The following is a 13,482-nucleotide window of genomic DNA, read 5'->3' on the forward strand; positions in this document are numbered from 1 at the left end:
ACGAGGGCAGGGGCCGAAAAAGGGAACACTCAGCCATAACCAACCTTTGTGCTAAGAAGTTTTATATGCTTTGTATTGATGCATGGTCTCCACTGTCGCAACCGACTTAGAATAAAATTGTTTAAAAAAATTATTAAATAAAATACAAGAAATGCAGAAAGCAAGACTGTCCCAGAATCGATAGTCTTAGGCACGGATCAGTATCACCAATACGAGCGAACAAAAACAAAAATGTAAAGAAATGGCATTACTTAAATCAGGTTAGTAAGCAAACAATCGCAAAATAGGGTATGAGCCTGTTCAGTACACAGTAATTGGTTTGTTATTTAAAGGAAAAAAAAAAAAAGCCCCTGCAGGAGGCATCCCACTGGTGGTGGCTTACGAGACAGTAAAAATAATGGGCAAAGAACAAAAAGAAGACCTTTATTGCACTGGGCCATGTGGATGGACCAGTGCACCTCAATTAAATGAAAAACCGGTGACTGAAGAAAAAAGGCTGCACTCGGCGTAAAAATAGGCAAGGATCCTGAGAAATAAAGCAGATCAGCTGGAGGGAACTGCTAAAAAAAAAATTAAAATAAAAATAGAATAAAAAAAAAAATCAGTTAAGATCAATTAAGGAAAGCACACATTACTTACTCAGTAATCGTCTCTGCGGCTTGTATTTCCTAGAATTACATTCTTTGCATAGTCGCTATCTGGGTGTTGGCTCAGAGTTTTACATATTTTTTCAAAGGAGAAAAACAGCGCATCAAGAGGAGCATTCGGGACACAATCCCTATCCTACTAAACATTGATCCACAATTCTTTACGTGTCAACGTCCCAAGTGTGCTTGCTTTTCTGCCCAGAGGTATATTATTGTGGTGTATGTAGCCGAGCCGGTCACTGACATTTTGTACTGAGCAACTGCTCCGTTTCGGGGAGTTGCGGGTGGGCACATACAATTCTACACAGATACAAGACACAGAAGGAAATTATCGGGGAAGTAATGTCCACTTCTGTAGCTTGCAAATCTTCGCAGTCTAGCTAGTATTACCTGGATAAGGTGATAGGTAAGCTGAAGAACAGTTAGCAAAATGTTTTCATAACCCCAGGCCCATTTGGGAATCCACCCTTTCGTTTGAAGGTATGCACTCAGCAGAGAAAATCCTAATGGTACATGTGCAATGAAAGCTACAGTCACCCCGTGCCATGTGTTCTGGACGTGAAAGCAAGAGGTGTGCTAATCTGTAGCAAAGCTGTATTCATTTAACAATCCAACATGCAATGATGGATTTTGTCATTTGATCACCTTTCCTTCCGGTTGTAAAGGAAGCAAAGAATTTGCACATTTTTTCAGATCAAGGATCTACCAAGGTTGAACATTACTGCGGTTCGAATATCGATTGTGTATGCGTCATCCCCCCCCCCACCCCCCCTATCCCCCCATTATGAAGATTTGGCGAAAGTCTAGATTATCCAATGCTTGGTTGAAATGGAATTTTGAAACCTACTGGTTAAAAATATGAATGCGTTCGGGAAACCACTTCATGCCTGTGGACAGTCAAGAAGGGTTCAATGACAGTGACCTGCACCCTTCCAACATCCTACTTTTAAAACGCAATGTTAAGTATCTTTGATTCTTTCATCGCTCCAGTCATTGGCCCTTCTTCAAACGCCATTGGCACAGCTGTTTATCAGCAACCAAATGTTTCCATTTTCAGGGGTTTCATTTTCCTTGCCACAGTTACACATTGTGGCTTTGAAGAGGACAGGGCATACAAGTGGAACATTAAGTTAAAAGTGGTCCAGGTAACCACCTGCAAAAATCCATTTCCCCCAGGGAAACCTCTAGCAGCGCTAGGCTTCTTTACCAGCAATGAACCTTTAACAAAAAAAAAAAACAAAAAAAAAAAAGAAAAACACAAAAATCTCTAAATTAACAAACTCAAGCTAGAGAAGAACAAGTTACTTTCTTACCTGGTAACGTTCTTTCAATGGGATGTTCCAACGACGTATTCCAGCTCTAGGACAGGTAATCACTGCAGAACAGCTGTAGTGATTACCCATCATAGATATGGAATACATCGGTGTGGTTCCCAAGGGTAAAAGGGATTTGTAAATCTGGGTCAAACCAGTAGAAATAGCGTGATATTACTTACATATTACCCCCCTCCCCTTGTTCCCACCCAAAACAATTTACAATACACATTTGAATGCATTGATGCAAAATAAATTTTGAAATGTAGATGGCAGACATACCAATGAAACCCTTCTTTGCCAACTCAATCGTGAATCTTCGCGTAATTTTTTCCAACTCGCTGTCCTACAAAAAAAGAAATGTATATGGGACCTAGATCTTTAAATTAGGTAGTCAGTGGTCTGAGATTGGAGTTCAGGATTATTGCATGTGGTGCTTTAAAAAGAAAAACGTTCAAATGAGCCAAGCATAACATCTGATTAGTAAAAACAAAATGCATTTGTATTTTTGCAAATGTTTGTTCTATTTGACCCTCTAAATGAAGCATCTAAGAAAAGCAATCGTAAGAGGCAGTATTCAAATGATCAAAATGTCAAATCAAATAGCAAAATATAAACAGGGTTTAATAGACTTTAACAGAAAGACCCCCACCCACCTCTATGCCCTCACCTTTAAGCGCATAAGTGTTTTTAACTATGCCAGCGTAAAAACGGTCAACACTAAAAAATTAATTCTTATGCAACGCGTCAAACTACAACAAATCCGCACTGGCATGCCCAGCTATACCTTCATTAAAATCTTGCACATACGCATGCCAATTACATCTGAATACCAGGTGGTGCATTTACATCCACACTTTCCCACCTTACCTTAGCAGCTAGTGGATACATGTTGAAAAATAAATCATCAATGTATAATGCATGGCGGTCTAGGATATTATAGACCTTACCAATAGACTGGCCAACAACGTCAAAATAACTATGCACAACCTAAAAGCCATGGTACAATGCTAAAAAACACAAATGACAACGGGATACTACAAAAAAGTGTGCCTAAGAGTAGTCAACCCGCTTTAAGCTACTCGTTTTGCCATCTACTGCATTCAATGCAATGCACAAAATGAAAACCCTGCCATGGTCACGCTCACCTGGTCTCCACGGGGGCGTAGCACTTAGTCATATGACCGATATCTGTACTGGCGTAGTTTTGATGGTGTCCTCTCCCCTGTTATCTCCCCAGGAGGCGTTAGCCTTGGAGTTTGGTGAGGTTGGCTCTACGTCCTGCTTGGCCTTCAGCAGGGGCACAGTAGGCTCAGTCATTCTCTGGGCACAGTTACTTCACTGTTCCAGAGTGGCTGTTGCCGTGTTTCGGGAATGCTTGGGTTAATCAGGTAAGTCTCTAGCCCAATGACAGCTTGGTATAGATGCTAAAGTCTTATTGCCCCAAGGTTTAAACGAGTTTTGTCTTTCTTGCAGACGTGGTTTCGTACGGAAGTCTAAAAGAATTGACTCCTAGGATGCTGAACTGGTTGCCTCCAGGTGAGTATTAGCGTGGATGAGTGGCGCTGGATGGCTGAACAATTGTTCGTTTTGTATTGTGCGCGACTAACCTGCTGTTTTCTGTTCCCTTTTTGCAGGCGCGGCGCGGCCCCAAGATGAAGAATGGAAGAACCGCTCCGAAGTAACCCGGAGGAATGCAGAATCCCGGTGAGTATTGGATGCCTGCGCGGAAGTCTTTTCCCAACATGGGCGACGGTCAGAAGACCAGCTGGAGACGAGACCGATGGACGGAATTGCAAGTAAGGCCTTTGTCGCTGTAGTAACAGCTGTTCTCCTTTTCTTCTTCCAGGCACCGATGGATGGAAATCACAGACGGGCGTGGCTGTAGAAAACCGAGGACAGAGCAGACACGGTGAGCGTTACGCTGCAGGAGTGCAGAATAACGCGAAGCATGTTCTGCCTGCAGGGTGTGGCTTAAATAGCCTTGCAAGTAGTTCCAGGTAAAGTAGTCACTTTACCACACCCTGTCTCTCAGGAAAAGTAGTCCCTCTGCCACACCCTGCATATACAGAAGGCTCAGCCTGTCTAGGCAGATTAAGTAGTTCCATAAGTTCAGCCCATTTCATGAGCCTGGTGCCAACGGCGCCAGGACTGAGTCCATGAGGCTATGGGGCACTTCCTTGGGGCCTGACAAGTCCTGGGTGACGGGGACTGGGGTATGCCCAACAGTTCCAGGGGTTTTCGGAGCACGCATCATGACAGCCATACAGTAGAAACGGAGGCCAACATGTTTGCTCTTATAAAAGTTATCAAAATAACTTAAATGTGTTGCATTACATTAGATTGATTTTAAAGCAGTTACATAGCACAAGTTATTGTAGTGTTGCGTTTCCTCCATATATTTGGGATGACAACCTCAGAAAAAGGAGTGTCTGCAAGTGTTGCGGTCTCACTTACGGCACAGCACAACATCCAGTCCTCAACTTAAATATCAATATACTTTATTAGCGAGTTGGAGGGCGGCATTCATTGAGAAACTGGACTAGGAGTGCAGCAGTGATTAACAACGCACACCCAATCCCCATTTCCTCGATAAGCTTGGGAGACCAGAAAGGGCAAACTACAGAATGGTGTTTAAAACAATGATGCACAGCTCAGCCAAGTATTTCCTTTAAACACATTACACTAACTGAGCTGGCTGTCCCGAATGGACAGCCAGACCACCCCCGTCTGTAAAAATGCAGGGAGCGAATTCAGAGGTTGTGTTGTAGTTCCTGATGAAAACTCAGAATCTGCAAGCTGCTAACAAGTCGACCACTGGAACCAAAATCGAAGAGGATGAAGGAAACGCAGCCAAGACAATTTCCAGCAACCAGAGTGCATGCTGTAGAGCCCTTCCTTCCAATCACCTGGGGATCCCAAAACAATGACCCCGAACCAGAGCCTGGCGAGACTTGCTAGACTCAAGACCACCTGCATTTTGAGCCATCCCATGTCGTGCTGGGCTGCAATACCCAAATACCCTGGGGTCCTCAAGCCATTGTGCGGTGCAGTCTTCTGAATTGAGTCAAAACCTTGGCGGCAACCTGATGGAACTCCAGAGATATTATTGGAGTCCTAAAAGTCCCCTCATAACAGTGCTGGATCTCTTGCAAACAACGAGAATCTGACAGTGATATTTGGTTGTCTTCTATGCTCCTGAAAAAGGTGCCCGTTAGGTAGAAATGGTCATTTCTGTGCCAATTCCCTTTAACCTTAGAGAACCCCAGCTCTTTTGCTGGACTCAAGGTTTTTAACTGCCGAGTGAGTGGGACTTCTTTTGTCTCGTGTTTAACTCTTTTATGGAGTCTGGGAAACTCCATGGGCATCCGCTTTTTGCATTGCGAGATCACTGTTTGCGCAGTGCCACTGAGAAGTGCCCTGGACTTCTCTTAATGTTTAACTACATTTTCTTGGGTGAACTACAGTTCCCAAAAAGAGTAAGATGACCCCTCTCTTACTTACCATTTCCTTTGTGGGTCCAGCACACACACCCTATGTGGAGTACAAGGGGTTACATAGAACTCCTTTAACCCATCCCTCATGTAACATTGTTACACTAACTCACTTGAATGGCTGGTGGCAGTGGTTTCTTTTTTACTACCGGTTAGGCAGAGTTTGTATGCAGTACCCTCTAGGGCCACTACACACAACTATGACTACAAGTGTAAGCAAACCAACCTTTGGGATAAGTCTGTAGTACACAGTTTTTGGTAGTGGAGCAGGCTGGCTTATCTCGAGAGGAATGTGAGCAGTAATGATGTTACACAGGTCTACAAATAGACTTACACTCAAGGTTTCTTGGTTAAACGCTTATTTATTCAACAATAAGTTATAAAACATTCACTAGAAGGAGGCAGTTAGATATTATGACATGCATTACTTACCGTAAAAGCATTTGATGATTGTATCTGCTTAGATTCACATGCTGTGCGCATATGGTCCGACATCCAGTGGTAACCGCGGAGTATTGCATCTCGTCTTTCAGGGGACCGAAAGGGGACGTCGGCATAGGCGTGTCTGAACACTATCCCCATTGTGACGTGTGTAGTACCCAAAATCCCTCACGCGCCGAAGTCCCTCCGATTGTATTTTTTTTGCCATGAGGGAGCCAAAGGCTATAGTGAGTGAGTACATGAAGAGAGAAAGTAGTAAGAAGTCTATGTTCCTTCCACCCCGAGTGGGGAGTCAGGGAGGGCGCATGTGAATCAAAGCAGAAACAATCATCAGAAGACAATGCATTACTTACCGTAAAAGCATTTCTGATGGTTGTATCTGCTTAGATTCACATGCTGTGCATAGGTCCGACATCCAGTGGTCACTGCGGAGTATTGCATTTTGTTTTTCGTAGTCGAAAAGGAGACGTCGACAATGCGTGTCTGTAACACTATCCCTATAGTGACGTGCGTTGTACCCACAATCCCTCACGCGTCGAGGTCCCTCTGTTTGTATTTTTCTGCCCTGAGGGAGCCTTCTAGACGTGAGTGAGTACAGAAAAGAGAGAAATATATAAAAGGATGTCTATGTTCCTTCCATCCGAGCGGGGAGGAAGGGTGGGCGCATGTGAATCTAAGCAGATACAACCATCAGAAATGCTTTTACGGTAAGTAATGCATTGTCTTCTGATGTTTGTTAATCTGCTTAGAATCACATGCTGTGCATAGACTAGCGAGCAGTACCCGGAGTTGGCGGTGGGTTATGAGAAGGAACAGTAGAGAAAAGATGTCTTAATACTGCCTGTCCCACCTGGGAGTCAGATCTAGAGTGTGTATCTAGACAGTAGTGTTTTGTAAAGGTGTGCACAGAACTCCAGGTAGCCGCTTTGCAGATGGACTCAAGGGGAACATTTGCAATGAATGCTATGGAAGCCCCAGTGCCTCGAGTGGAATGTGCTCTTGGCTTGAAGGGTAGTTCTCTCTTAGCAAGAGAGAAACAGAGTGATGCATTGAACAATCCATCTAGATATAGTGGACTTTGAAACTGCATCTCCTGCTCTTCCTGCTGCCACAGAGACAAAGAACTGATTAGTCTTTCTCAGTGGTCTGGTTCTTTCCATGTAGAACATGACTGCTCTGCGTACATCTAGTGTATGCAGACTTTTTTTTCTCCCAAGCTGGAAGGGTTTTGAAAGAACGTTGGTAGTTCTATAGACTGGTTTACATGAAATTTTGAGATGAATTTTGGTGCAAACCTTGGGTGTGTGCGTAGAACCACTTTATCTTTGTGAACTGTTACGAAGGGGTCTAGTACAGAAAGAGCCTGTAGTTCACTTACTCTACTAATGGAGGTGATAGCTATGAGGAAAGCAGTCTTAAGAGTGAGGTCCTTGAGAGTTGCTTTGTGCATGGGTTCGAAAGGGGGGCCCATGAGTCTAGAAAGTACCACATTTAAGTCCCATCCGGGAGCTGGGTTAGCTATTGGAGGGTGTATTCTTTTTACCCCTTCCATGAAGGCTTTGATAACTGGTATCTTCCACCACGACACTTTAAGTTGGGAAGTGGTGTATGCAGAAAGTGCCGCTAGGTGGACTTTAATAGAATTGAACACTAGACCTGAATCCAGTAAATGGGTCAAGTATAGGACAATGTCAGTAGGAGAGCAGTCAATTGGGTTGATGCTCTTATTTGTACACCAGATGACAAATCTTTTCCATTTGCTAGCATAGCAGTGGCGAGTATTCGTTTTTCTGGCTTCCCTGAGGATGTCCATACATCTCTGAGGGAGTTGTAAATGGCCAAATTCTACGATCTCAGGAGCCAGGCTGCTAAGTTCATGGTCTGAGGGCATGGGTGCAGTGTCTTGCCCTTGTCTTGTGACAGCATGTTGTATGGGCAGGGAAGTTTCACTGGGGGAGATAGGGACATCTCCATCAAGTGAGCGAACCAAGGATGCCGGGCCCACATTGGGGCCACTAGTATCATGGTAACCTGCTCCTGGTGCATCTTGTGCACCACTTTGTTGAGAAGGGGAGTCGGGGGAAAGGCGTAAACAAATTTCCCTGACCATTGAATCGACAGACCGTTCCCCTTGGACTGGTTCTGGGGGTACCTGGAGGCGTAACTTTGGCATTGTGAGTTTTCCATAGTTGCGAACAGGTCTATTTCCGGAAATCCCCATTGCGTGAAGACGTCTAAGACGATGTTTTCGTGCAATTGCCATTCGTACTCTTCGGGCAGTGGGAAGTCTCTGCTGAGCTTGTCTGCTAGCAGATTGAGTTCCCCTGGTACATGTTGCGATAGAAACATGTTGTGTCTGAGAGCCCACTTCCATATATTCTGGGACAGTTTGGACAGTCCTGGAGAGTGAGTGCCCCCATGCTTGTTAAGGTAGTACATGGCTGTGGTGCTGTCTGTGAGGACCATCACTGTCTTTCCTTCCAGGTGTTTCTGAAAGGCTTTCAGTGCCTTGAACACTGCTAGAAGTTCCAGCAGGTTTATATGTTTGGATGCTAAGCTCGGAGTCCACGCTCCGTGAGCCGTCTGATGGGATAGGTGAGCCCCCCCATCCTGTGAGGGATGCGTCTGTGGTTATAGTGGCTTCTACCGCGGGTGTGGCAAAAGTCTTCCCTATTAGCAGGTTTTCTTTTGTCCACCACCTCAGCGAAAGAACTAAGGCCTGCGAGACCACCACTAGATCGTCCCATTGTCCGCTGGCCTGACACCACTGGCTGTTGAGCCACTCCTGCATTGGGCGCATGCGCAGACGCGCGTGAGGTACCAAATACATACATGACGCCATCATCCCTAGCAAGCGCGTAGCTTTGCGTACCGTCACCTCCCAACTCATTACATAATGGGGGATCTGAAACAGCATGTTTTGGACCCTCTCGTTGGAGGGGAAGACAAGGCCGTCCTTTGTTTGAATTAGAGCCCCTAAAAATTGTTTGGTTTGGCTGGGTTCTAAGCTGGACTTCTTTTCGTTGATGGAGAAGCCCAGTTGGTACAAAAGGTTTACGGTCTTTTGGGTATTGGAGAAGCATGTTTCGTAAGAATCCCCGGTTATGAGCCAGTCGTCGAGGTAAGGGTATATTGGGATGGATAGCCTTCGCAGGTGGGCCGCTGCTACTGCCAGTACTTTTGTGAATACTCTTGGAGCAGAAGCTATCCCGAAGGGTAGTACTCTGAATTGGTAGTGTTTGTTCTCCATCTTGAACCTGAGGTATTTTCTGTGTGCTGGCAACATTAAAATATGAAAGTATGCATCTTTCATGTCTAGCGTTGTCATGTAATCCCCCTGTGATAACAGTGGGATTACTTCCTGCAAGGTCACCATACGAAACTTCTGTGGTTTGACAAAGTTGTTCGCTGGGCGCAGATCTAATACAGGGCGCATGGTTAAGTCCTTTTTGGGTACAAGGAAGTACACTGAATAAATACCTTCTGTTACCTGAGATAGGGGGACAGCTTCTATTGCTTCTTTTTTCAGTAGTTCTTCTACTTCTTGTAAAAGAATGGTGAGGTGCTGCGGTGATCTGCGTTGGTTTCGTGGGGGTTTGTACTTCGGGTAACCGTTGAATTCTATGCAGTATCCGTGGGTTATGGTTGATAATACCCATCGGTCTGACGTTATTCCCTCCCATGCTGATAGGAACGATGTTAGCCGGCCCCCGACCGGTGATGCATGGGAGGGGACCCGGATCTTCGGGTCATTTGCTGGTATTGGGCGTGGAACCTCTGGGGCTGGAGCCACGACCTCTTCCTCTGCCACGCCGTTGGCCTCTTTGACTGAACTGGGTGTTACCCTGGTTAGAGGGCCAGTTGGTAGCAGAGTAAAATTGTTGTTGGTTTTGCTGCTGTCTTTGGCCACGAAAGGAGCGTCTATTACCATAGCCTCGCCTGTTAGGGGGTCTAGATATTTGATCAAGAGTCTTGATGGTATCAAACTCTTTCTTAGCATGTTCTAGTGCATCAAATGCCTTCCCAAACAGATGCGTCTGTTCTATGGGTTTATTTATGAGGGAGGCTTGGGTTTCGGGTTTAAAACCTGAATTGCGTAGCCAAACGTGTCGTTTGAGAAGTATTCCCTGAACCAGGGAGCGGCCAGCAGTCTCAGCGGCATCTAGGGAGTTCTTAACGATGCCCTGGTTTACAAGTGTTCCCTCTGATATTACAATTAGCAGACGTGACCGCAGGGGTTCAGGTGCGTCCTCTGCCTCGCTGCGCAGCTTGCTCCACTGTGCATCTGCGTAGCTAGCTAATAGGGAGTTGTTATTAGCAATTCTAGTAGAGAAGGCGGCGGAGGTCGTGATTCTCTTCCCAAGTGCGTAAAGCTTCTTGCCTTCTTTGTCAGGTGGTGCTTCACTAGTGGATAGTGGTACCCCTGCTCTTTTTCTTGTGTTGGTAACTACAAGGGAGTCCGGAATAGAGTGTCCTCTGATGTATAAAGGGTTAGAGGATGAAGGGCTGAAGAGCTTTTCTATTCTAGGGTTGACCCCTCTTACTAAAGCTGGATTAGAAAGGGAAGGAGAAATTCTTCTCTTAATAGAAGCCAGGAGTGGAATAGACTGGCTAACAGGGGCTTTTTCTTTAATAACTCCTTCTACAAAGTCTATGTCTGGAAGAGTTTCCCCTGTGTCAATCTCAAAATGCGCTGCTGCCTTGCGCAATAGTGCATTGAGGGAAGGTTGGTCATCTATGGGAGAGGAGTTCCCAATATGTGAATCCTTGAGAGGAGAAGGGTGAAAGGCATCAGGGTCTGAGTGCGCTGATGGGGATTGCCAAGGCTGCACTGACAGGGATTGCCAGGGCTGCGAGGTAGCTGCATCCTCTTCGAAATTAGTGTAAGGATCTTCTTCGAACCCCTCTTCCTCAAGTTCTTCTTCCCCACCCAAACACTCTTCATCTTCCTGAAGGTATTGCTCCTCCTCAGTGAGGTCATATACATCTGTGGAAGGGGGAACCAGCCTAGGAATCTTGACTCTAGGGTCATCCTGGGGCCATTCTCTTTGGCTTTTGTGAGTGGGTGGGTCTTGGTTTCCTAGAAACCTTTCCATTTTCTCCATGCAAGAATGGAGTCTTTCAAGGGTCTCATGGGGTACCCCTGAATAGTCTAGAGGGTGGAAATCTGTGTTTTCACCTTCGAACCGCTTCGAACGCTCCCACAACGTCGACGAGAGGTTTCCGTCTCCTTCTGAAAAGCCCTCCGGTAGTTCAGAAGCGTCCTTCGATGAAAGGGGCAGTTCTTGGCTACCTTTGTGCTTTTTCGTCGCGGTATTCGACGTTTGTTTCGTCGTCCGCGCACGTTTGTCTTCGGAGACAATTCTCGCTAGGCTCTCGACAACGAGTTTGTCAGTCGAGGGCTCTGGTGTCGACGTGGTGTGCGTTGCGCGTTGTACCTCGACGGACGCTCTATGGAGCGTTACATCGGATGTTTTTGGGGTAGCGCCCGTGTTAGATGAAAGCCCAATCGCTGGTCGCGGCTGCGTGTGCGGGTGGGGCTTGAGACCTTTACGGTCTGCGGTAGACGCCGGAGTGCCCTGCGTCCCCTTCGGCGCTGATGGATCCTTCGTTCTCGACGAAGAAGAGCCGTGGGTTGTATGTTTAGCCTTATGGGGTTTATGTGCGTCCTTGTCGCCGGGGTGTTCATCCCCATAAGCAGGGCGTGAGCCGAGCCCGTCGGGGCCGGGGACGGACGTCGAGGAGCGGGAACGCTCCTTCTGGGGGTTCATGACTTCCGTAACGGACGTCGAGTTATCGCCCTCCTCGTCACTTTCAGTAACAGCGGCAGCGGGTGAGGAAACCGACTTCGACATCGCGTAGTCCGCCCACCTCTTAACCCTTCGTTCTTTAAGGGTTCTAGGTTTCAAGAGCTTGCAGGCTGCGCAGCTGTCCTCTTTGTGATCGAGGGGCAAGCAACGATTACAGAGCTTGTGCTTATCCTTCCAAGTATATTTGCCCCTGCAGCGTGGGCAGAACTTAAAAGGTGTCCTCTCCATAGCTGAGGCAATAATAGCTGACGATAACAACCCCAAGGGAAAGAAAGGGGAGAAAGAAAGACATTCTCAAAGAGAAGATAAAAGTTCGAACCCCCACTCTCCCTACTGTATGTTGGCCATCGAGGCCAGGCCACGTGTTCGGCAGCGCCGAAGGATCTCCTCCGCTCTTCCTCTCCGTCGAAAATCTGTTCGGCGGAGAAACAGCTTCAAAGCTAACGTCGAGGGGAGGGATTGTTAATATATAAAGTATAATAAAGGACTAAGGTCCGTGGCATGTATTAGCAATGTCTCTCTAGGAGCTCCGCGAAAGGCGACCAGAAACTGGGCGGAAAAAAACAATCTGAGGGACCTCGACGCGTGAGGGATTGTGGGTACAACGCACGTCACTATAGGGATAGTGTTACAGACACGCCTTGTCGACGTCCCCTTTTCGACTACGAAAAACAAAATGCAATACTCCGCAGTGACCACTGGATGTCGGACCTATGCACAGCATGTGATTCTAAGCAGATTAACAAACATCAGAAATGCTTTTACGGTAAGTAATGCACGTCTTCTGATGCTAGTTAATCTGCTTAGAATCACATGCTGTGCATAGACTAACGAGCAGTACCCGGAGTTGGAGGTGGGTTGTGAGAAGGAACAGTAGAAAAACAATGTCTTAGTACTGCTTGTCCCACCTGAGAATCAGACCTAGAATGAGTGTCTAGGCAATAGTGGTTTGTAAAGGTGTGTACAGAACTCCAGGTTGCCGCTTTGCAAATGGACTCTAGAGGAACATTTGCAATGAATGCTATGGATGCCCCAGTGCCTCGAGAAGAATGTGCTCTAGGCTTGAAGGGCAGTTCTCTCTTTGCAAGAGTGTAACATAGTGTGATGCATTTGACAATCCACCTTGATATTGCCGAATTAGAGACAGGGTCCCCTTCTCTACCAGCTGCCACTGAAACAAATAATTGTTTAGTTTTCCTTAGCGGTTTAGTTCCATCCATGTAGAACATGACTGTCCTTTGCACATCCAGTGTGTGAAGGCTTCTTTCGGCCAGGTTAGTAGGTCTCTGGAAGAACGTGGGTAGTTCGATTGACTGGTTCACATGGAACTTCGAAATGAATTTCGGCGCAAATCTGGGATGTGTGCGCAGAACTACTTTATCTTTGTGGACTGTAACAAAGGGGTCCAAAACCGAGAGGGCCTGTAGTTTGCTAACTCTTCTGATAGAAGTGATAGCTACTAGAAAGGCTGTCTTGTAAGTCAGGTCTTTCAGACTAGCTTCATGCATAGGCTCAAAAGGGGGTCCCATGAGCCTAGTTAAAACCACATTTAGATCCCACCCAGGGGCTGGGTGATTGATAGGGGGATACGTTCTTTTAACCCCTTCCATAAAGTCTTTAATCACAGGTATTTTCCACCACGACACCTTCTGCTGTGACGTGGTGTAGGCGGACAATGCCGCTAGGTGAACCTTTAAGGAATTGAAGACTAACCCAGAATCCAATAGATGGGTTAGATATAACACAATGTGTGAAGGCGAGCAATCGGTCGAATTGA

The 13,482-nt window shown here is 46.2% G+C and overlaps 1 protein-coding gene across 1 annotated transcript in view; it reads right to left on the reverse strand.

Moving 5' to 3' along the window:
• The window catches only part of GLUD1 (glutamate dehydrogenase 1), a 501,976-nt gene that overhangs the window by 374,008 nt on the left and 114,486 nt on the right, over positions 1–13,482 (reverse strand). Inside the window, exon 4 of the mRNA XM_069610788.1 lies at positions 2,243–2,306. Within this exon, the coding sequence (XP_069466889.1) occupies positions 2,243–2,306 (64 nt within the window). The remainder of the gene's footprint in view (positions 1–2,242; positions 2,307–13,482) is intronic.

The sequence above is a fragment of the Ambystoma mexicanum genome, chromosome 8 (assembly GCF_040938575.1).
Source record: "Ambystoma mexicanum isolate Mex_15411 chromosome 8, UKY_AmexF1_1, whole genome shotgun sequence".
NCBI lineage: Eukaryota > Metazoa > Chordata > Amphibia > Caudata > Ambystomatidae > Ambystoma > Ambystoma mexicanum.